This window comes from Vespa velutina, chromosome 3, assembly GCF_912470025.1.
Source record: "Vespa velutina chromosome 3, iVesVel2.1, whole genome shotgun sequence".
In the NCBI taxonomy this organism is placed as follows: Eukaryota; Metazoa; Arthropoda; class Insecta; order Hymenoptera; family Vespidae; genus Vespa; species Vespa velutina.
The window spans coordinates 2,354,596-2,376,175 of NC_062190.1; the positions used below are offsets into that span (position 1 = coordinate 2,354,596).

Here is a 21,580-nt window from a genome sequence, read left to right on the forward strand (position 1 = left end):
ATCATTTGTACATATATTTATCAATCATTTTTATTTTAATACATTTAGTTATTTCTTTAAAAACCCATTATTACACACAAAGAATAAAAGAATTATAATATTAATGACGAAGTGTTTACAATGTACACAAAAGTTTTTCGTTGATGGCGAAGTGACGGAAACCCTCTGAAATAACTATCGACGTGACAAACAGCGCAGTCTCATGAAACTATCATTCTTTCCTGTTTAGTCAGAGATGTTCTTTCGACAGATTCTGTAAAAATTGTACGTGTTTTATCGTTTGTTATAATTATTCTAGATGGCTTTTAATATATGTATATTCCAATATGACTAATATAAATAAATTATCTATTAAACATAACTGAACTAATTCGATTGAAATACTATCTTTTGGTTTTGTATTCGTAGTGATATTTGACGATTATTGAATTATATAAAAAAAAACTGAAACAATTATCATTTAATTTCTTTATCAAATCGTTTATTATTTTCGCTTAATATAAATTTCTAAAGCTTTGAGAACCACTGTCGAATGATGGTATCACATACAGTGGCATTATATACGTCACATCTAATCACTCAAGCTGCAGAGTACAAATCAAACGATTGTTTATGTTTAATTATTTGGTAATTAGCATAACTAATCGTATAATTGTCGACTGTGATCCTCATAATCGTGATAACGTGTGACGTTATATTTTTATTGTATAAAATGAAAGAAAAATTGAAAACATAAATAATTCTTCAGGGAGCTGCATTGGTTTCTGTCGTTAAGAATCGTCCAGCAGCTGTTCGCTCAGCTGAGCGTTCTCCCACCTACTCAGTTATCTCAGTACCGTGATATAATGATTAAAGTCCCCTCTCATATTTTCAGAAATCATTAGCTCGAATATCTACTTAATGCGCGTACGAACTATAATTGAAAAAACTTTCCAAGAAAGAAATATATCGATGCCAAGTCGAAATCATTTTCGTAAGAAATATTGCACATAAATTCTATTTTTATGATATATGTCTTCGTTCCTACGAGAGAGGACAAAGGCATCATATAATTCTTACGATACTCGGACTTGCCTTCTGTCGATATTATGACGACCTTTTGACGTTCTAAATTGAGCGAACGGTAACAACTTACGCGTGTACAAAGTTCATCGTTAATGATTAGAACAACGAACGAACAACGCATATTTTCTTTTTTTTTTTTTTTTCGATAAAAAAGTACTTTTATAACCAAAACATTTATGAAAGCAATCACAATTCCAATTCCTACTAATAGATGAATGAATGGAATTTTATGATGGCGTGCGATCGATCAGAACTAATCGTCTACAACGATGTCATTTTTGATGATATTAATAATTATACGATAGAATTATAATAAGCGCACGTATATATGTATATATTTTGTAAAAATAATAGTGTGACATTGATACTATATGTTTTTCGTACGTGTTGAACATTAGAATATATAAGAGAAATAAATAATCAAAATGGAAAGGTGAAAAAGTGAAGAGTATTGACATCTGGGATGATGACTTATCGTCATCCTCGTGATACGTTCCTGTCAATGCTTTGAAATGATTCTCCCTCACCGGCCGCGCCATGCCGCTCCTTCTACTATCGTCCTACTCGTCAACCGTCCTTCCCCTCCTTCTAGGATCTCTACCAATCAACGCTTCCCTTACCCAGCCAGCCATCCAGCCAGCCAGTCGAAATCAGCTGACGACTGTTACTGCGGGCAGTTGCTACCACGGCTCCTCAAACGCAACATTGTTCAGGCGAGTGATTCCGTTTTCTTCTCTATCGTTTTTTGTTTTCTTCTTTCCATCTTCTCTTTCTCTTTCGTGTTACTTTCTTTACGTGTCACTTATATTTTACTGTCTCTCTCTTTTTCTTTCTTTCTTTCTTTCTCTCTCTCTCTGTCTCTCTCTCTCTCTCTCCCTCTCCCTCCCTCCCTCCTCCTCTCCCTCCCCCTCCTTCACTTTCTTACGTAAGATCTTTACTTATATATACGCGATACTTCAGTTAATTATTGCGGAAGAAAATGAGCTGTCAAACGTGATGAACAAAACTCATTCTTGTTCGTCTATCGTCTATATATGTACTAGACATAGGAAAAAGAAAAAGAGAAGGGGAGGGGTTAAATAGAAAGAAACAAATTGAAAAGAGGGATAGATAAGTAAAGAAAAATCCAAATATTTGTGTGAAACAAGAGATATATGAAGGGAACAAACTTGAGATTTAAGCTTTCGACAATCTATCACAAGTTACGTGCTTACGTGAGAATACGCGCGCGCGCGCACATTCGAAGTAAAGAGAAGAAAGGAAAGAGAGACGTTTGTAAACGAGTATGAGTGCACCATTTATATGAACACACGTATATGCATCCACGCGTCATATACATAAGCGAGCCGGGATCATCGTATCATAGTTTTACATCTTTTCAAGAGATTCTATTGCGTCGAGGAAAACTACTCGAAGTTATATGAAGGTTTATAAGGAGTAAATTCGAAATCAAGGTCATTTTCAACTACGATTCATCCGTATAGATCATATCGAGGTTCGTCATTGTGATCAGAAAGAAGACTCATAACTATAAAAACGTTTCGAAAATGTTTAAATCCGAATTACGCGGCTTTTCTCAAGGTCATTTGTATAAGCTCAATTAATATGAAATTGAATCGATTAGAGAAGTGTATAAATATCGATTGTTTTATTATTATCGTAAATATAGAAAAATGTTGAAGATCTTTCAAGTGTATCTTATTGTTTACGATTGTTAGGTGTTTCCCATTTTTGTTAAGATAGAATTTATTTATCATAAAACAGTGTTAGAGAAGAACTGGTAGAAAGTAGTTCTAAGAAGGGCTACTCTGCCGTTGTGTCGAGAGGGGGACGATCATTTGAAGCAGTCTTTGTTTGTACGTATATTTCGTCGGCTACAGCGCGTAGCAACCAAGTACAGAACAGGTAAGAGGGTGCTATTGGTGGGGGATACGTTTTTCCAATAGGTCCTTTAACGGTGAATCTATACATTTCATTATAATTCTAATTTCATTTTTTATTTTTTTCCTTAGAAAAATGATTTTCTCTGATTAATCTATCACAAAGAAAACTTGTTAGACTTTAACCTCAATAGTTTCTTAATCGAAATCTTAATTACGTCTAATCTATTGTAAGGTGATAAAACAGATTTTAATTGAAAATTGTAAACTAATATAAAATGTCATTTGCATTGAAAAAAATATGATCACGCGTTTTATAGAAGATATATTTTTTTTTATCCTATATAAAATATCGTTTGTTAGATTACAAAGTTATCATTGCGACAACGCGTTATACAGTTATTTATAACTACTCTTTTATCATTATATCACAGATACGCTATTAATTAGTAAAAAACTTTTACTAAAAATTCTATGTTCGATGAGATATAAAAAATTTCATAAAATATATTAAACTGTTTATATTTATAAGATAAATAAAATTAACTTGTTACTTTGAAGAGATATGTACTCAATTGATATATAATAATTATAATATAATAGGTTATAATATAGATTGTAATATTGAAATACTAATGATAGATAAAAACGTTATTTCACAATTTGTGGAAGCAGAATAGAAATAACGGTTAAGTCACGTTGTTTTAGTTGGATATTTATATCGTTGGAGCTCGCAGTGTCGTTATCGTCATTAGTGCAAGGGCAATGGCAAGGTAGATACGTGAAAGGCATAGCACGACCCTCGGGAAACATGTTCCTTTGCGACAACGAAGGAACAGGCCGTTGACACCCTCTTGTGTATTTTTATTTTTCTCTGACGAAGTTGAAATCATTCCTGCCAACACGCCACACAATCCATTGTGCAATATCGTCGATTCGCGAACAGTTCATGAGCTAATGCTTCTATTTTTGTAGCGATATTTCAACGCTAGCCAGGAACGATTGTTCTTTTTCGAAAATGTTCTTACACTTCATATTCTATCTTTTAGTATAGCCTTTTTCTTTCTTCTTTTTTCTGCCTTTCTTTTCTTTTTCCTTTTTTTTAATCATAAAATAAATCAATTAAATAATTTCAAAATAAATTTCGAACTTTGATCGAATAAAATGAACAATATGCTACATACGTATGTTTTTTTATTTATTCGCTTATTCATTTGATATCGGAATAATTTGTTTCTTTATTTATTAATGTAAACTATAAGGAAGTGAGAGCGCGTTTTGTGCTAGACAACAAAAAACATTGGCGTGAATGATTTTGAAGGTCATCGAAAATAACCAAGGTACGGAATTTTTTGTTCGTATTTACGGATACGATTTGATGACATAATTTTAACTTTTTTGCCTGCGTACATATAACGAAATCTCTCTTTAATAAAGTTATAAATATCAATTTTTAGAATACAACTTTTCATTTGAATGATATAACAAAGATAGGCAGAATTAATACGTGAATCTATTAAACCGATAATATGGATTAATCAAATATAATTGTATAAATTTATTTCGTTCACGTACGACGAATAAATTGTATTGAAAGATGCGAAACGAATACGAATGATGAGTTTGTGTGTTGAGTTTTATTACCAACTTTCGATCCTACCTAGTCTTTAGTGGTAGACGTGAAAAGCGGAACGCAAATTGCATCATCGATAGAGATCCGACGTTTCTTATCGAGCTAAAATAAAGATCGTGTTAGTTCGAAACGCAAAGCTGACGTGGATAGTACTTATATATCTTTTGCGACGTGCTACAACTTGTTTTAACTTGTATCAATACGTTATGAAATATAAAAAGTGTCTTTTGTCGATCGAATGTAAAAACGCATGCGTTTTTAATTTTTATTATAAATACGTGATCTATGATATTAGCGAAATTTATATACATAAATACTAACTGATACGTGTATGTATTTATTCAAGTAGATATTCTTCGAATTTTTAATTATTGGGGTACCTGTTGGCCTTCTTTTAAGATTACACTTTTCATACATGGCGTAACTTCACAATAATTATACGATAGTTTGACCATGAACACGTATATATGGCAATTCGCCTTTCTCGTTAGTGTTAGTAATTACGCATTTTGTGTAATACATGTTTATATTCGTGCGATAAACTAAGTTGACCTATTTATCGAAGAATTATTAGTCGACTTAAAAAATCAAAAGATACTAGTTACTAATGATTTTTTGTAGTTTTAACGAACAAAGAAATAACGTCAATATTCACTGTCACAATTATTTTCTTATCATAAATTCTAATAGCATTTATAATATTAGATATGTGATAAATCATTCCTAATTTTATCTCTCATTTTTACAGATATTAAAGGGAAAGGAAGAAAAATAATAGACAGCATGCTAAGTAGCTTGGCAAACTATTTACTAGGAGGTAATATCTCCACAACACAAAATTCGCGCAATGCTTCCAATAGTGAAAGTCTGGAGAATTTCCCTGTAGTAGCTAGACTCAGTCAGGTGGAGGTCGAGGGCGACGATTGGATCCTCATCGACCGCACTAGTAAGTTTAATCAAACTTCTTCAATCTTTTTTTATATTTCGTAGATATACGAAAAAAGAAAGAAAAATATTTAATATTTCGGCTAAAGTTTAAGTGAATCAGACAAAAATTACTTACGAAAGTATTTTATCTTTGCGATTACTCTGTCTCGCGTATGAATTAGTCCATTGATCGCAATTTGAAAGTAACGTAGATAGGGTTGAAGGACTTTTATTCGAAGAATTGATAAGGGATAACGAGAAGAGATGACTAATATTCGATCATTTGGAAAGTACTTAATAGATTTAAATATAAAAAAAGGAATAAAACATTTATAAAATAAACAGTAAAAATACAAGATAATAATCATAATCATAATCATAATCAATCATAATCGAGTCCCCTTTTAATTTTTTAGTACCTTTAGTTGAGGGCGCAACGGCGCTGGAGGAGTCGTGGTATGTAACACCACCCGCATGTTTTACACGGGCAGGACCCGTAAATGTAGAAACCTCACCACTCGAGGATTTGCTAATCGAGCACCCAAGTATGTCTGTCTATCGAGCGACAACAGCGTCTCCGGTCGCTCCTGATACTCCACCGCCTACGCCAGACGCTACAGAGGAACGAAACCTCGAAGAGGATATTACTCCACCTGCTCGTACCTCAGATTTATCCACCGTTTCCTTAGAACGTAGTCTAAGAAGGAGCGAGGATGACGATATATTATCCAGACCGGCCATCCATGACGGTAGACCTGCCAATAACCGGACTAATAGTGACAAAGTCCGAGTCATTCAGCTTCGTTCCGCTCAAAAGGTAACTATTATCGTTTTCGATTGTTTATGTTAACAAGAACAATTTTCGACTTAGTCTATCATAAAATCCGTCGTGTTTATCAGATACAAACTGTTCATTGTAACGGCTATTATGTTTCCTTTTTTTTCTAGTCCACTAAGATCTTTATTACCTTAACTTAGTACTTATGAAAAACTAATATAGCTTTGCTTATAAACTCTTCTGTCTAATTGTTGGAAGTGGCTTTAAAATGGACGCAATCGTTATTTTAAGATATTCGTTATTGTTTTTTTTAGAGTATTAATCTTTGATTTCTATTGCATATATAGGTTCTTGAGAAAAGATCTACTCAAGCACTGAAAAGAGGTCGATTGGAGAGGAGTAACAAACTGAGGGAAGTGTTCAGTGTAAAGGGCAAGCGGCCACGCCGTCAAGACCGTTTACGTCTTCAAAATAGTGGCGCAAATAATAACCGAAAATGCTAGTCATTCGATCTCAGGCCAAGGTGTACTTAAATTTTTCCTTCTCAAGAAAAAAAAAAAAGAAAGAAAGAAAAAAAGACAAAACGGAGAAAAAATAATTCGATTTATATATTATTTGATTTTAATTTTTGTTATGGTTAATTAATTAATTATTCAAGGCGAATATAAAAGTGGGATTGTTCCCTTTACGTGCGAACACGTCGTGGAAATGTATGGACGTATGAGATATTTTGAAAATGATGATGTAGATGTGTGACTGTGGTAATCTAAGAGTTTCTCGAGTCGCTTTTATTCACGATGAACTTATTAGATAGTGTCGTCATGCTTTTGTCCAGTTTTTAAATCAATTCTTTTATCATATAGATAATGTAGATATCAATAGATAATGTTCAATTAGAGCGAATATATGTAATAGTATGATTTGTTGTTTGCTTTGCAATTGTAAATACAAGTGAAAGGATAACAGAGCTCCTTACTTATTCGAAAAACGCGTAGTAAACTCTGGAAAAAGTTTTATCGACGCGTTTCAAGTCCTGATACTCTGATGCTCCTGTCTACAGTTAGCCTATAAATTGCGTGCTCGAACAGACAGGGGTTTGTAACTTCGTTGAAAGACAAAACATTTGTGCTTTGAAAATGCAACACTTTCTTTATCGAGTGTCGGAGCGCCTCTTATGTGATGACATTAAAAAAAAAAAAGAAAAAAAAAAGAAAAAAAAAGAAAAAGAAAGAAAAAAAAAGAAAAAAAAGAAAGAAAAAAGGAAAAAAAAAAGAACAAAGTTTTATTACGTATGGTAGATATCGCATATTAAAGAAGCGATATTGCGACACTTTTTTACTATAAATCGTATCGTTTTATCGTTTTAAAGTATGTTTAGTGGGGTATAAAGCAATTATTCCTCGCCCCCCCTCTCCTTGCGTAAAAGACGCAACAATGGTGTTCTATTTTAACATATAAAACGATACAATTTGGAGTATCGTTACACAAAGACGGCAGTTCGTAACCTCGATAGTCAAAAAAAGAAAAAAGAAAAACATTCTCAAATCACAAGTACTTTGGGCGTATTCACCGTGTGAATCTTATACAGCTTGAGTCTTACTCGAGAACATTGTGATCGATGCACGAAACGATGCCACAAACAAAAAAAAACAGGTCAAGAAAAATATTTCGGGACCACACTTCTACTTGTGGATTATAACTGAGTCCCTGTTAATCAGCGGGGTGTAGAAACTGTTATGTGCGGGTCTTCCGTGGACAAAAAAAAGATGTATTAAAAAACGTTATATAGAAAATAATTTTTTTTTTGTTACCGTGAAACGGTACCGGTTATTTATGACCATAAGAAAGATACGGTAAATGATAGAGTATCTGGAAACAATCTTTTAGTGTTAAAAAAGTGGGTGAATGATCGACTATGTTCAGGTAGATTAAATTAGGTTTTCATTGATGGACGTTATGCACTTAAAAATAACGATAGTAAGTATACAAGAGTAACAAGAAAATATGTATTCTATATTCACTCATACTCTTGCTACTCTACGTATGTAAAATGCGTTCATTATATGTTGCACATATGCTAGATTTGAATAATACACGTAAAAAAAGTATATATATACATACACACACACACATATTGTTTTATATTCTTGATCCGAACATTATGTATATATACACATGTATACGTGCGTACTTGTATATAAAGGTAGAAAGATTTTCTTTTGAGCATAAATTTTAAGCAATAAGTGGTAACGTACAGTAATTAGATACATTAATTGTGTAACATCCATTAATGAAGATCTGACCGATACTTAAAGAAATAAGTATCGATATAGAATGTTACGTGAGAGTGCGTAGACAAACGCACGCATATACACACAAACACAGCTTTGCGTAGAGTAAAGATGTGAATTTTTAGTATAATTATTAATAAAGCAAATTCTACTTCAGGGAAGAACAATGGCCCGTATTTTCGTTGTTCTTCTTGGTGGACATTTCGAATGACATCAAGCATATTATATATGTTTGATAACGACGCATCATTAGAATGAAAACAAATATATAATCTTATATATCACAGCGAAATGATTACAAAAATAAGAAGCCCGATAGATGCGCGTTGTAGCGCATTCAATTTTGCGGTTAATAAGCGCATTCGCTAGTAATATGCATCGATGCGATATATCTCGATAAACTGATATACAAACACAATAGGTGGTGTAGTATGGTGTATTAAATGAATTTGTTCAATTCTTTTTGTGAATTGTGCACGTAAAGAAAGCAAGTCAAAACTGACAATTTCAATATGATATGAACTTTCGGAAACTCGCAGTTTCCTTCAAAGAATGTTCTGTGTTAAACGTATGATGATTCTTGTGAGAATATAAATAGTTACGTTCCACGATGGTGTCGCCGATTGGCACAAATTAACAAAAGGAAACATAGATGCAACAAATTAAAAAGAAATAAAAAAAGAAAATCTCGTTCCTGAGCCGTTATTTAGCGATGATGTATACGCGCACTATGTATGTATCTCCTAATGAGCGGCAGTGATCATTTTAAAAACAATTAACAATTAAAACATTTGATTATCGATCGAATGTTTCGAAGGAATTTAGTCGAATCAAGTGTTCTATATAATTTGCAACTATCTTACACCAATTCCTTCGATTCTATTATATGACTTGCGCTATAGTGATTAATCGATTAATTATATTATCTAATTGTACGTTCGTGCACCTTGACCCTAAATAATATAATAAAATATTTTATGTCATTAACGTCGTCTCTTTTTCATCGAAAAAGAGAGTTCGTTCGATGCAAGGGATCGTTTATTTTTAAGGGGGAAAAAACAACAAAAAGGAAAGGAGAGAATGATGGGACAAAAATATGTCATTAACAAGGATTATTGCTGAATCAATTTGTCAAGTAACCATTTAACTCTTCTTCAGAGCTTTTACTATCGACGAAACAAGCCCAGCTATGTACAGAACGTAGAGATCTAGTCTTCGGATTGCCAATGAAGCGACAATAATCTTTACAACTTGATAATAGCAACAACCTATCTCTCTTAAAATTCAGAGGACTGTTAATTTGTTCACCAACTCGTTCATACAAGTTTTCATATTTTTTAAAAAAAAACATTTCCAAATTACAAACGAGATTTCCGAGTTCTTCTTCAAGTTGAGAATAGCGCGATGGGATCATACTAGGTTCGCATCCTGGAGCGCCTATTTCATACAATTTATCGATATTATAGAAAAGATCTTTTTTTCCATTAGCGTTTCTTTAAGGTATACGACTGTCACAGGTTAATAATTAAACAAATAATAACCTTCAGTGTCCTGTATATTTTCCCAACGGATCATAGCTTCGCGTAACGATTTATAAAGTTGCCGCCTTTTCGGACAACACCATAATCGACTTTTAATATCCAATCGTGTCCTTTCTTTATGATTAAGTGCACTCCAATTTAAAAAAAATTGTTTCAATGATGGTGCTATAATAACATATATAATTATTTTTAGGTTAATTATTGATGTGTTTTTAATTTATCAAAATTCATAAATACCTTGAGGTATTAAATCAAATATAACGTCACATATTTCTTCAAAAATTGATTCATCAACCTCTTTTCTGGCGCGTCGCCTAAAGTCCATAATTTAATTTATAATCGTAGATTTTATTTTGCAATCGTATAAAGTATGACAAATCGATAAGGATACAAATGAATATCGATTGTTCTTTTTGTCAATGTATGTACATACATGTATCTACACATATGCTTGTTCAGATATAGTTTTTAAAGAAATCATTTGAAAATTGCAAACCACAAATATTTTATTAAAAACATTAATATCAAAGATTATTTTAAATAGTATTTTAATTTCTCGAAAAAAACAACAAACACTTAATCTTCAATTACCCGCTCCTTTTTTGTATTTGTTACTACTATTTCTTTCAAGATGGCGTCTTAATCTCCAACTATATGACAATCGCGCCAATTCGAAACTTGAATCTTTACTAATATGGCTACGAGTCGAATCACTTTACGTCCGGATTTACAGGCATTACTCGACAATTTTACGCATCTAAAAAACGTAAGTTACATAAATGATTATTGTATTGACTTTTTATAGTATTTCAAGTATAAGTAAATTATTAAATTATTGTTATTGTGCAGGTATACTTAGCGTTAAAAACATTCTGTAATATTCAGGATGAGCTGTTACAATATGAAAAAGCTAAATCTTCCAAAATGGAAGAAGAAATAAAGAAAATAACAAAGACATTTTCATCTTTGGAAGAACAACGTAAAAAATCTATAGAAGAAATACGAAAAGAGAAGGAAGAATTGAAAACAGCTTTGCTTGAATCTCGACAGGAATGCAATCATCTTCGACTCGTTTACATCGATCGTAATATCGAAGATGAGCAAAGTATCACTTTTATTTGTTTTTTTTTTATATATATATATATATATATATATATATATATATATATATATATATATATATATTTATTCATTCACTATAAAAATATTTTATTATCTCTCGTAATATATTAGTAATATATTATATAGAATTAGTAAAGAAAAGTATACAGTTTGTAGATTACAGGATGAGCTCGAAATATTGAAAGCTGAATTGGCATTACAAGAAGAAAGACACAAAGAAGAAATTTTTAAACTCGAAAAGCAGTTTATAGAAGAATTACAAAAATATAAAACATTATTGGAATCGAAACAACAGGTATTTGACTTAAATAAGTGTGCACTAAATATATAAAAATATAATAAAATGTATATACATTTTTACATACTTTTTAGTTTATGTACTTTCTAATATATTGATTTTGTTATAAAACATCTAATACGCAGTATCAAAGAAAAAAAGCAAAGCATCCAGCGATCGATAACATGTCAAACCAACTATCAGCAAATGTTAAAACTAAAAATACAAAAAAAAAAGAAAAACCATTTTTCAGGCAATAAATTTGTTATATATTATAACATATTAAATGATGAAACTTAATATTAAAATTTAAATTAAACTTTACTTTAAGGTGGTCTGGATTAAATGTATCGAAAGTGCCGAAAGTTATTGCTACTGATATGGAGAATGAAGATGATAAAGACGAAGATACGTCGACAACTACTAAAAGAAAGAAAAAACTTTATTATGAAGATAAAGAGGCGATAATTGATATATAATATTCACATTTGCATATATATTGATTTTCTTTATAAATATTATTTAAAATATTATTAAAAATATTATTTTCTTTATAATTATTTTGTTTATAATTCTTAATGTTTATAAATCAATTAACATAATACATTGCATTTCTCATGTTAAATAATCACACATATAAATTTTATAGAAAAAGAAAGCACGTTTAGATGAAACATTTAGAAATTATGTGGATATATTAAGAAAAAAACATACATATATAATTTTAAATACACGGAAATTGTCAAATATTGAATGCGTAAAATATTAATTAAAATCTACTCATTTGCTAATTTTTCTTTTTAAAGAATTCCAACTGTCTGTGTAATCGATTTTAAGATGCCCATATGTATTCAAATCAAGATTTAATGGTGCTATCACATCCGTCATATGCTTTTCTTCTACTGGAGCCATTCTTGTACTCATATAATATTCTTCCACGTTATATTGCAATTTATCTGTGACAGGTTAATCATATATATTTTTGTAATAAATAAATTTATAAGAAGAAAACTTCATAAATTATAATTGTAAATCATACCAAAATATCGTACATTATCGTTGGATATATTCCGATGAGAATAATTTCTTGCGTATCTATGATCTGTATCTTTACGTATTTGTGAATTTGCGTATAAGGATCTATAATTATAGTCAGATATCGAATAATTTTTCATCATTTCACAAGATGGTAAAGCTAAAAAATATAAAAAGATCGAATCTTATCTATCTCAATAGATCGATATTACGATTCTTAATATAACTTAAAGTTAAATTGCATGAGAAAGAAAAGTGATCGCGCGCGAAAGAAAAGTATAGGTGTAAAACAAGTGCATAAGTATTTAAAAATTAAAGAATATTATAGTGTATTATTTGTATTGGTAAACATTTTGTTTCGCTCGACTTGATTAGACTTTTGCTTGATTAGGTATTGTAGAAACACTTTAACGATAACTTCCGAGAGGTATTAGAGAAGGAGAAATTCCATTACAAGTACAAAATAGAGAAATTCGTTGCTTTCGATTGTATGTATGTGTATATACAAGACGTACTTCATGATACTCAATGTACATACATACGCATGCACACGTAAACGCATGAGCGCATCTCAGGTACATTTATATCAGGCAAGTTATGTATCATAGTCATTTATGGATTTCTCCCTAATTCTTGGGATGCATTGATTATTAATTTCATTGTAACATATTATTTGAAGATAATTACAATTTTCATTTTGTTACATAAATTTTATTAATCATAAAAAAAATTATTTACCAGAAATAGGTGAGTAGATTGAATACGAAGCAGTATTCGAAATTTCATCTTCGTAGATGGGATGATGATAATAGTAGGCATTGTTCTCCTTTCTGCAGGACGAGTCACAGTATAATTTTTGCGTAAAGGCTGGTACACTATACTGTGCTTCTCTTAATGATTGGCTATACCTATTTTCACACGACACAAACTATATTATTTCAGTTCTCATTACGATAAACAGATAATAAAATCTACGTAGAAAATATATGTGTTATTACAAATATTATTATTAATAAATTTATTATTATACAAATTTAATATTATACAAATAATATTATTAATAAATGAATTATTACAAAGTTAGATGTTGTAATTTTTAAAAATATTTATACCCGATCATGTTTTCCATTCGAATAAAATGGGTAGCTTTTCTGTGACCCTGTTACCAACGACGCGTAAAGATTTTTATTGCTCGTAATGTTGGTGTCTTTTTGTGCAAAAATGTACGATCACAAAGTTTCATTTCTTACATTTTTCGCAGTATTTATTATTTGTCATTTTAATTACAACCATTAAATTTATCTCGTATTTGATAATTTTTTTCTCTTTCTTTTTATATTTAAATATATTATTATCATTTTATATTTAAAGGAACTCTTAATAATTTTGAATTCTATAATTCTATAATAAATTCTATATTACAAGTTTGTCTCTTACCAATATTCAGATTGACAACAAGTTCGTCGATCCTGTTGATAACGCAATGTCGGAACATTAATACTATATCGTCGAAGATAAACATAATTTTCCAAATCCCAAGGATCAACGTAGTGACGATCGCTATTGTTAGAATTTCCACTTGAAGTCTTCTGGGAATCGAATGAATTCCAGTATATCGAAGATTCCATCGGCATTTCAATCCTTTATGAATTCTTATGAACTTTTTTTATTTTTCTTTTTTTATTCTTATTTTTTTTTGTAGATATCAATTCTCACTTTACTCTTACCATTAAATTCTAAAGTATATGCATGTGTAACTGCCGCGCATGCGATTTTGCGACTGTCTTTCGTGAGGGAACATCGAGTTCACCATAGCATTATTTACCTCTCTTCTTTTCTTCCTAACTCTCTCTCTCTCTCCCTCTCTTTCTCTCTTTTTCTCTTTCTCTCTTTTTCTCTTTCTTTTTCTCTTTCTCTTTCTGTTTTCCCCACTCAATTCATCTCTATTTCTCTTTCTATTCTATTAAATATACATTCACACGTAAATACCGAGTGAAACCAACTCCTTTCACACCTGTAATATATTCACCATACTACACGCGTGTGTATGTATATTTATATTTTTAATGTATTTGTTACGAATTTCATAAATAAATACATATACACGAGTTACTATCATTTTTTAAATCGACGGAAAAGTTACCAAATAATGAAAATTTATAATAGAGCGTATACTTATAAAATATATACTTTCTCGAATAAATTTATTTAAAAAGAATATCATTGAAATATTAGAGCAGATGATTTAATAATTTAAACATGTATATATAAATAAATATATATATATATATATATATATATATATGTATGCGAAAAATATATATAATGATAAATATATATACTACATTTCTAAATAACATTTGTTAAAAAGACAATTTTTTAGACCTATTATATTGTACCCTAAATATTTGTATCGATCATCAATTATTTTGACCGGTCACAACTGTACTATTCTTATTTGTTTTCGTCTTTGATGAAACTATAGATTTTAAATGAACAAGCTTATGTTTATACACTTCGGGTAACAAAGCAGATAAAGCTATATGAGTAATAGCAGCGGTAAGACCCCAAACACGATGTTTACCACCAAGATAAGCAGGCAATGTGTAGCTATCGCGAAATTGTGTAAAACGACATAAGGATGGATTGCAAAAATCATTTAGATATATAATGAAAGCTTCCTCGACTTCATCGGGATTCCTTTCTAGTTTTTCCGGATCTATTTCACCTATGTAACCTAATACCGGCATTATGTTTATATTTTTTCCATTGATTAAATTGCCACAAGTCCATATGTCAATCTTTTTTCTAGGTATTTTTAATTCTTCCCAAGTTTCTCTTAACGCAGTTTCTTCTAGGTCACGATCAGTTTTATCGTACATTCCACCTGGGAAAGAGACTTGTCCTCGATTTGAATTCAATTTTGAAGATCTCAAGGTGTAAAGAATTCCAACTTCGCCTTTATACATGCAGATTGGTATAAGTACGGCCGCTTGATTCACATTATTTTTGTATTTGTACGTTGTCTTAAAAAGTTTGAATTTGTTGATACAAGACTTCCGATTTTTTTCGCAGAGCACTTCTTCTGGTTTTAATTTGACTGCGTCAATCTTACTAAAACTCCGTTGGAAATTCGCGGACTTAATCATAAAAAGCAAGAATAGAAGAGATTTTTTAAAATGATATAATAATGTAAAAGGTAAAATGTAAGTTTATATGTATAAAATAATTCATGGCTCTTATTCGTTCAATTTTTATAATAGGCATTATCGAATTAGGCATTATCGAATATTTTGGCTTTGGAAAAAAAAAAGAAAAAGAAAAAGAAAAAGATAAAAGTTTGTTTCCAGAACGAGAATGTCGATGAAGAAAAATAATATCGGCTGAGCATATTTTGTTTCTTGTAATCGAACGAAGATATACGAATATTTCCGAAAAGAAATGACTACAACGCCCTCGTACGAATCATTAATGAAGTAATATCATCATCTCGACACGTGATAGATATTATTCTGAATAGGAATAAAGTACTTACTAGAACTGATATTTGTAAATTTCTTGACAAGATTCGTAACTTAGCCATTTCCATTGTTTTTCTTATATGTTAAAAGTATTAAAATATTAAACTATTTTTTAGAAGATTATTATTACTTGATCGTAACTTGTGAAGTTTTTTTAACAGCTGCTAGATGACGGCTAAATCGATACGATTTGACAATTCGTACGACAGTAGATAACTAAATTCCCCGAAATATTGTAGGATTGAAATATTTTAAGTTTTATATCCGTTACTTTCAGAATAATTTTTAATTCAAAATATTATTTACAATGATCAAAAAAAGAAAAAAGAAATTGACAAAAGAAAATGAAATTGTTTTTTCTTTTTCTTTTCTTTTATATATATACAAGAGAGAAGACCCAATTTTTCTTCGTTTTCATAGTTGAAAGTTTGAGTTATTTTGTTCGACAACGGGATTGGTGGAAAATAAGCTGCGCAATTGTCAATCTAGTAAATCCAACACCGGAAAAGTAAAATATTTCCCTTCTAATCTTGATACTTATTCGATGTAAGATTTAAAAGGGCCATTTCGATCAAGCTCGATTAACTTCAATCAACGATTAGCTCGATCAGCAGTCTAGCCAACAGCAGAACTTTTAATCGTACTTCGTTTTTAACTTATACATTTTCATGATATCAAAAACCATTAAAAAAATTTTATACATAATATGGAAATGAATATATCTATTCTCTTAACTTATTTTAATTAATATTTTGTCCGTTTTATATTATGTATATAAGTTTTTAATGGTTCTTGATACCACAAGGCTATAGATTAAGAATGGCATATTCACAGTTAAAAGTTGTGCTGTTGGCTACATTGCTGATCGAATTAATTGTTGATTAAAGTTAATCGAACTTGGTTGAAGTTCCTTAAGTTTTGAAAATGTTTGCAATGGTGATGGAAGTCTTACTAAATTCTTTGATGGATCACTTTTAATTCCTTCGACTGACATATATATTAGTTTTAATCTCTCTTTAATTGAGACATAACACTACTTGCCGTTTATTAATATCGTATAGTCTTTGACATGAGTTAACGTCCCCTAGAATTATACAAGGATTACAACTAAATTATCTTTAATAAAGCCGTGGATAGCTTATGATAAATCTTTTTAAACAAAGTTTTTTTTTAGAATGATGAACAATGTACTTCATAAGAATTTTTTGTATTTATTTACGTAGATCTTTTGCGAAGATTCAATGGATTGATTGATTGGTTTTCAAAAAATTTGTCCGATACACTTCAATTGATTTTTAGATAAAGTAAGTATGTTAGCGAAACAGGTACTTCTATTCGAACAATCCAATTATTATCTCTTTGAAGTAGATACGTAAATTTTTAATGTTTAATCATACCATTGGACATTGAATGATATGGCTATGTCCTTGGGGCTATTAAAATCTCTAACGGATGAATTTTCAATTTAGTTACTAAAATAGTTTTTTGGAAAAGTTAGGAAAATGACAATAATTCGTGGCTTGTCTGTCATAATTTCTATTAATAAATGTACTGCTTCTGTTCATTATAATAAACTCTTGTTCATCTAACTGTACTTGGCTAAATCTTTTATTAAGAATTGCAATTCTGTACATAATAAATAAGTTTTTTCTTTCGCTGTATTTGCTTATTTATTCTTAGCCGACCAAACAAATTTTTGTCCTATCTAATGACGCGTTGTTCTTCCAATACAATTTACAACTTTGTGATTCAAAGAAAAAAAATAAGAACTACTATTGACCAATTCTCTTTGCATTCCATTACGATTGCTGTGTAATTTAGAATAAGTGATCGAAAATAAGTAGCTATGGATATCATCCATAGCCTTGGCATCGAAAAGTTTACTCTATCTCTTTGGTAATGGAATGTCAGCATAACTCACACAAATTCAGCATTACTATCGCTGCTATTACTATCACTTATGATCCGATTTTTTACTCGTCGATCCATGATACTATATGCATGGAATTCTGTATGATAACTTTAGTTAAAAATCAAATCAGATGTAGAAAGTTTCGCTCAAAGTATCGAATAAGTGATATTGTAAATATTGACGGATAGACATAAAATATTTTTGTTCATAGCATCGCATAACAGATTTATTCATATCAGATATCTCGTTTACACCATCAAAAAACATTAATAATGAAGCAAAATATCTCGTACATTGCGTCGCATGAGTATTAGTGCAGATATCTTGTCGATAGTAACGAAAAAGTTAGTTTTAATGTGGATATAATAAAAAATTCTTTTACGTAATAGTTTCAGAATTTTAAATTTGATAGTTTCTTTAACGCACGTACGAATTTAAAATATCTATAACGAACATTTCACTCAGTCGGTGAAAATGAATGGTCTGAATTTGAGACAGTTTTTTTCATTAAGTATGTCTTATCGCTATTCCTCCGCTAACTTTTCAGTGCTAATAATGACTGGAAAGTCTATAGTAGCTATGTACGATAGTGTGTCGGCTATCGCATTTTCTTTGCCACTTACACGAACAATTTCGGTGGCGAATTGACCAATAAAATTTAACTGTTTAATTTGTCTTAATAATATCTTTGCCGACCTCTGGTAAAAGACTAAGGTCAATGATCTGTCTTTATAATAAGTTATCTCCTTTCTATGAAGTTTCTATTATATTTGATTGGTAGTTCACCAGTAGTTGCTGATAGCTCCTAATTATTTTTATTTTACTAGTTTGCACTGAAGCTTTTTCGAAAATGACATTATAAAGGCCATATTTTTATGTCCCGATGTTACTAATCGTAAAACATCATCCAAATAGTATTATGTACATAATATATAAATAACCGAAGAATTGGAAAATAAAATTCATGAGAAATTTATTATTCGTTCTTTAGTCTAAATAATATTTGTCAAAAATTTGAATAAGATAAACAGAATAATAATGGTTATTTTAAGTCACCTGTTATCGGAATGTCATAGCATTTTTTCCAAATCAATAGACAAAAAGATATTTTCATGAAATCTTGGATATGTGATAATGAGTAGTGATTTGGTTTCTTTACAGTATTTAATTTTCTATAGTTTCCCGATGGCACTAAACTCCTGACATTTTTCTAAGGACTATGTGTAACAAGTCCATGGACTATCTGACGGATGTGGAATTTCCAGTTTCTATTAAATATGTAAATTTTGCCTTTTTAATCAATAATTTTTTTGGTGATGGCCGAAGAAACACTTATGCTACTGGGGATCCTTTTATTTATATGTGATATATAGCATGCCGCTCTACACACGGACGGCTGAAATGGTTTTATTAAATCTGGGAATTGTCAGTAATTTGTGGTATTATGAATCAGGTTTCATCTTGAAAATTAAGGTCTAGAGGTTAACTGTCTTCCTGTCTTCTTATAGATTTGATATCTTGAAGATATTATTGTCGATCTATAGATTCAAGTTATAAAATAATGCATTAATAATAAATCATCAATAGAAACATCGGTGATGTAAAATATCTAACTTTACTGTCTTTTTAAACCTATATCTAACTTAATAATATTCTTTCTCTGTAGATCTAATTATCTCCGTAGATCTAATCAGCATTTTATACATATGTATTAAGGATATGTTGACATCGATGTTAAAAAACATAACCCTCTTTTTTTTATGATGTGATGCCTGTGTTGCCAATAAGTAGTAAGATGTCCTTGCACTTGATACTTTAGACTTTTCCTGATTGACGTCAATCGAGAAAAGTCTTTATTCAGTAAAATATATTTTTAGGCCTAGTAGACTTTGTGTACTAATTATTCCTGAGATTGATTTTATTAAGTCATCACTATGACAATTTAAAATCTGCAAAAAATCGTTTAGTCGGTTATTTATTGCAGCGAATGCATCGTTACCTTACATTTATGTTCATATGCTTTATTTGTACAGGTTGCTGAGAATATTAGGTTGGTGCATATGAAATGTCGGATTCTTAAGTGATTGTATAAAACTGTATATCTTTCTTCAAAAGCTGTTTATTCAATCAAAGTATGCTCCATTCGCTTCAATACACTTCTCCCAACGAGATTTTAAAGCGTAGATGCCTGTCTTAAAAAAATTTTGGTCTTTAGAATTAATAAACTCTGATATCGAGTTTTTTAGACTGTCTTCATTTTCATGGTGTTTGCCTTTTAAAAGCAGCTCTAAATGCTTGAAAAAATGAAAATCGGTCGGCGAGAGATCCGGTGAATATGGTGGATGCTGCAAAACTTCATATTCCAGTTCGTTCAGTTTCGCAATTGTTTTGTGCGATGTGTGCGGCCAAGCGTTGTCATGGAGCAGTAGCGGGCCATGCCGATTCACAAGCGATGGGAGTACAATTTTTAACTTATCGTGCATCTCATCAATGTACTGGCAGTACTTTTCGGCCGTAATTGTCTCCCCAGGTCGAAGGAACGAATAATGGATTACCCCAGCCGCGTTCCACCAAACTGTGAACAAAATCTTCCGTGGATGAAGCGATGGCCTTGGAGTATTGGCACAAACCTCATCCTTGTCAAGCCACCGAGCACACCTCTTTCTATTGTCATAAAGAACCCATTTTTCGTCACACGTAATGATCCGATCAAAAAATGGCTCTCGGTGAAATCGGGTTAGCTATGATGAGCATACGTTTAACCGATCCAGCTTATTTCGCTCTGTCAGTGCGTGCGGTACCCACTTGTCCATCTTCTTAACCTTGCCAATCTCAGAAAGGTGTCTCAATATCGTTGTATGGTCAACTTTCATCCTGATAGCAAGTTCCCTCGTGGATACGGCTGGATCCGCTTCCACTAGAGCCTTCAGGTCATCATTCTTCACAGACGTTTTGGGTCTTCCGCGCGGCTCATTTTGCAGTGAAAAATCGCCAGTCCGAAATTTTTCGAACCAACGCTGCACTTTCCGATTGTTAACCGTATTCTCCCCAAACGCTTGGTTTATGTTGCGTGCAGCTTTTGCAGCACTATTACCAAGTTTGTACTCATATAAGAAAATGACGCGAATGTCGGCAGAATTCATATCGGTAATAAACTCAAAAGAAATAAAAAAGGGAAGACCTTCGAGAAAACCTATTTTGTTGAAATGAGTCTCTGGCAATGGACAATACGAGTATGAATGAGGTTATGCCAAATACAAAAGTATAACGAAAACAGGGAGGAAAACGTCCACATGTAAAGAGAATACGACATTTCATACGCACCAACCTAATAATAACCTTTATATTTTTGTGAAGAGTATCATAACTAGGGAAACCAAAGATTTTTGGCGTTTCGGCGTTAGCGCTACTGAATCTATGTAGTATGTAAACGCGATTTTCACCAATCCCGTTGGCAGATAAAATATTACAGGCCTCCGACTATGGAAATAAGAAAAAAGAGAACTTGTATATATATAAAAATAAAATAAAAAAAACAAAAGAAAGAAAAAATTTCTTCTATTTCTCTTTTGGTTCTTGTAAATAGTCTTTTGAATTA

General features: G+C 31.2%; 5 protein-coding genes and 2 long non-coding RNA genes across 10 annotated transcripts; 3 read left to right on the forward strand and 4 right to left on the reverse strand.

Moving 5' to 3' along the window:
* Nucleotides 1–14: 14 nt before the first annotated feature.
* LOC124947437 lies at nt 15–1,946 on the reverse strand. The gene is made up of 2 exons (XR_007100411.1): nt 550–1,946; nt 15–253 (listed from the first exon to the last, which is right to left on the reverse strand). It is a non-coding gene; the product is annotated as an uncharacterized LOC124947437 (long non-coding RNA).
* LOC124947432 (tumor protein p53-inducible nuclear protein 2) lies at nt 1,630–10,649 on the forward strand. 4 transcript variants are annotated; one of them, XM_047489535.1, is made up of 4 exons: nt 1,630–1,778; nt 5,327–5,524; nt 5,922–6,322; nt 6,631–10,649. In XM_047489535.1, exons 2-4 carry the CDS (start codon nt 5,362–5,364, stop codon nt 6,784–6,786), a joined length of 720 nt encoding a protein of 239 aa, XP_047345491.1. In that variant the 5' UTR covers nt 1,630–1,778; nt 5,327–5,361; the 3' UTR covers nt 6,787–10,649. The 4 variants fall into 4 exon arrangements, with proteins under 4 accessions (XP_047345491.1, XP_047345493.1, XP_047345490.1 ...); XM_047489537.1 differs by lacking the exon at nt 1,630–1,778 and adding an exon at nt 2,618–2,970; XM_047489534.1 differs by lacking the exon at nt 1,630–1,778 and adding an exon at nt 4,195–4,285.
* Nucleotides 9,698–10,898, reverse strand: LOC124947436. Its single transcript, XM_047489547.1, has 3 exons — nt 10,353–10,898; nt 10,116–10,280; nt 9,698–10,011 (listed from the first exon to the last, which is right to left on the reverse strand). The coding sequence occupies exons 1-3, from the start codon at nt 10,438–10,440 to the stop codon at nt 9,698–9,700; spliced, it is 567 nt and encodes a 188-aa protein (XP_047345503.1). The 5' UTR covers nt 10,441–10,898.
* Nucleotides 10,740–13,632, forward strand: LOC124947434 (GRB10-interacting GYF protein 2-like). The gene is made up of 5 exons (XM_047489540.1): nt 10,740–10,881; nt 10,965–11,220; nt 11,387–11,532; nt 11,661–11,767; nt 11,846–13,632. Exons 1-5 carry the CDS (start codon nt 10,810–10,812, stop codon nt 11,991–11,993), a joined length of 729 nt encoding a protein of 242 aa, XP_047345496.1. The 5' UTR covers nt 10,740–10,809; the 3' UTR covers nt 11,994–13,632.
* LOC124947433 lies at nt 11,508–16,291 on the reverse strand. Its single transcript, XM_047489539.1, has 5 exons — nt 16,085–16,291; nt 13,987–14,563; nt 13,288–13,457; nt 12,554–12,709; nt 11,508–12,470 (listed from the first exon to the last, which is right to left on the reverse strand). Exons 2-5 carry the CDS (start codon nt 14,181–14,183, stop codon nt 12,295–12,297), a joined length of 699 nt encoding a protein of 232 aa, XP_047345495.1. The 5' UTR covers nt 14,184–14,563; nt 16,085–16,291; the 3' UTR covers nt 11,508–12,294.
* LOC124947438 lies at nt 14,890–17,731 on the forward strand. Its single transcript, XR_007100412.1, has 4 exons — nt 14,890–15,532; nt 15,625–15,748; nt 15,813–16,578; nt 17,294–17,731. It is a non-coding gene; the product is annotated as an uncharacterized LOC124947438 (long non-coding RNA).
* LOC124947428 (histone-lysine N-methyltransferase SETMAR-like) lies at nt 17,657–21,428 on the reverse strand. The gene is given in 2 exon segments (XM_047489529.1): nt 17,657–19,931; nt 19,987–21,428. A coding segment is annotated over 1 exon segment (1,020 nt). The 5' UTR covers nt 21,126–21,428; the 3' UTR covers nt 17,657–19,931; nt 19,987–20,105.
* Nucleotides 21,429–21,580: the final 152 nt, after the last annotated feature.